The sequence below is a fragment of the Diaphorina citri genome, unplaced genomic scaffold (genome assembly GCF_000475195.1).
Source record: "Diaphorina citri unplaced genomic scaffold, Diaci psyllid genome assembly version 1.1 scaffold1302, whole genome shotgun sequence".
NCBI classification, from domain to species: Eukaryota; Metazoa; Arthropoda; class Insecta; order Hemiptera; family Psyllidae; genus Diaphorina; species Diaphorina citri.
In genome coordinates this window covers 66,858-69,740 of record NW_007378731.1, presented here as the reverse complement: position 1 = coordinate 69,740, position 2,883 = coordinate 66,858, and the positions used below count along the sequence as shown (strand labels likewise).

The 2,883-nt window shown below is 37.7% G+C and overlaps 1 protein-coding gene across 1 annotated transcript in view; it reads right to left on the bottom strand.

The window, feature by feature from the left end:
* The window catches only part of LOC103515245 (5'-3' exoribonuclease 2-like), a 17,386-nt gene extending 14,990 nt beyond the window's left edge, over positions 1 to 2,396 (bottom strand). The window contains exons 1-2 of the mRNA XM_008480173.2: positions 2,191 to 2,396; positions 1,309 to 1,623 (exon numbers count right to left, since the gene is read on the bottom strand). Of these exons, the coding sequence (XP_008478395.1) occupies positions 1,309 to 1,623; positions 2,191 to 2,356 (481 nt within the window). The 5' untranslated portion in view covers positions 2,357 to 2,396. The remainder of the gene's footprint in view (positions 1 to 1,308; positions 1,624 to 2,190) is intronic.
* Between the last annotated feature and the right edge of the window lie 487 nt (positions 2,397 to 2,883).

Below are 2,883 nucleotides of genomic sequence, written 5' to 3'. Positions count from 1 at the left end.
TGTAGACCGAAAAATTACAAAAAAAAAAAAAAAAAAAAAAGCGGCGCGGTTATTTTATGTGCAAATGGGGGACTTAAGCCCTTACCCTAGTGGGATGAAAAAAGATTGGAGAATTAATGTTGAACAGGCTTGGGAACATTACTTGAAGGAAAAAAAAAAAAAATAAAAAAATCTGTTGTGACGCAGTGGGAATAGGGTGGAAAATCTTGAAAAAGTAGACTGGAAATTTGGAAAAAATGGACTGGAAAACCGAGAAAAGTCAGGGAATTTTATTTTTCCATTTTGGTAGACACCCTGACAATAGCCCGTCCACTATACCTTTTCTTATTACTATCGTAATAATAAAGGAAGGACGAGCTAAACACTAAATGAGGTTTAGTTACAATGGAGTCGTGGATCCCACAACATTAAGCTTTTATTATCATTTGAGCTTTTACTGTGGAGGCTGGAGGCATTTCTTAAAAGTCGTGAATCTGTGACTATTGTTTAAAGGAAGTTTTACATAAATTTTGATTTTCTACATTTCCATTTTGGTAGACACCCTGACAATAGCCCGTCCACTATACCTTTTCTTATTACTATCGTAATAATAAAGGAAGGACGAGCTAAAAACTAAATGAGGTTTAGTTACAATGGAGTCGTGGATCCCACAACATCAAGCTTTTAATTTGAGCTTTTACTGTGGAGGCTGGAGGCATTTCTTAAAAGTCGTGAATCTGTGACTATTGTTTAAAGGAAGTTTTGCATAAATTTTGATTTTCTACTCTTCTCTAAATTACTTTCATGACTACTTTTTCTCTATCTATTTCAGACTGCAATAAATCACATCTCCATTTCCCGACCATTCCTGCACCATACAACCCTATGGTTTCTTGTCTGTGGATTTCTCTCTTTGGCTCATTACAACTTAGCTGTTTTGATACTCACCTCTGCAGTAAGTCACCACTTACGGGATGCAGTTAGAAGAGGTTTATCATTCTACCCATTTTTCTCCACTCCTCCGCTTCCAAGTATGTTATATTTAGGTTTAATTCTAGCACTCCCTGTGATATCTAGTCATTGTTTACAATCTAATGTTAATAAAACCTCCAAGCATATTTTTCAAGTGTGAAAAACTTGAGGACTTGAAGAATTTTCTAGATTTATTATTTCAGAATAAATAAAAACGTCCACTAGATTTATTATTTCAGAATAAATAAAAACGTCCACCAAGAAGATAATTTCTGATCGATATTTGGCCTGTGGGAACTTCAAATTTGGAACAGAAAAATAAATAAATTAAAAAATAATTAGATGGAGAGTACTCACCTGAACATCTAAAGTTAGAAGGAGCATTGTATCCACCAGAGTGGGGGACTCCACTTGATGTTCCGGACACTGATATGTAGAGTGGAGGGCACTGGTATGCATAGTCATACGAAGCACAAGGATCCTCCAGAGGAATCTCTATTATGTCCGAACTGAGAAGAGATTTACATGTGAAATCCCTGTTATTGTAGCCTCCTGCACCATAAGACGAAGGAGATCCAGAGAATGTCTGTGAAATTTGTGAGAAGAGTCCACCTGATGATGGTGGTTGTTGGTATCCATTTGATCCTTGGTAGTTGTTAGATCCGTAGCCTCCTGTTAAAAGATATTAGTATTATTTTGATCATATGTGAAATAATGAGATTCATAGTAGCTTAACCCATCTTTTAGGGCTGTTTGTCCCACACCTAGGCCGCGGAGTGGGCTTTTTGTGTATGGAGTCAAGCTGCTATCCCTAGGCCTTGATGGAACCTAGAAGCACCCTCACTCAGGTGGCCCTTATTTTTCAAATGTTCGAAATTAAAGATGGTTTTGTCTCAGATTTAGGTCCTCCAGCGAGACAGATATAATGAACTACCTACCTATCTTATTCAGAATTGGTTTTTTAAGTCGAATTTCCAGTTGATTTGGATGTTCGAAATTAAAGATGGTTTTGTCTCAGATTTAGGTCCTCCAGCGAGACAGATATAATGAACTACCTACCTATCTTATTCAGAATGGAATTGGTTTTTTAAGTCGAATTTCCAGTTGATTTGGTGAAGTAACGCGTAAAATTTTGGATACAACTGATAACTGAAGTAACGCGTAAAATTTTGGATACAACTGATACAAGCCATTTCTTTTGAATATCAAGGAGAAAAAAACGACAGTTAGGATTATTACCTTGTTGACTAGGATAATTGTTACTTCCAGAGTAACTACTTTGGTAGCTGCTTTGTCCAGGTTGATAACCATTTTGACCGGATGGGTAAGAGCTTCTATAGCCACTGTTATAGGAGGAGGTGTTGTTACCATTGGGGTGAGGGTTGAAACGACTATAGCACACCATGAGATTGCCATAGCCTTGACCTTGAATCTGTAACCATAGATTGGAAAATAAGAGAGATAAGTACTTAACGACTATAGCACACCATGAGATTGCCATAGCCTTGACCTTGAATCTGTAACCATAGATTGGAAAATAAGAGAGATAAGTACTTGGGGAAACTATTTCTTCTTCTTCTAAATGTTTTATTTGAACAAATTAAATACAATTTTAAAACATAGTAATTTAAGATTACAAGCCAAACACCTCGTCAAATCTGTCTCCAGCTGGGAAGGTCCCCTCTACACTTGCCCCATTCCCGCGCTGGACGGCCAAACCAATCCTTTGGTAGAGGAAGGATTTCGCCTTCACGTCACCTGTCTTTTCGCAGAGCCGGTTCCCAATATCATCAATGAAAATTTTCATCTCGTTGCAGAACGGGCCCATTGTCTCCAGAGCGAGACCTTTGAAGATGTACCCGTCCTGGATTCTTCTTCTTCTTCTTCTTCTTCTTCTTCTTCTTCTTCTTCTTCTTCTTCTTCTTCTTCTTC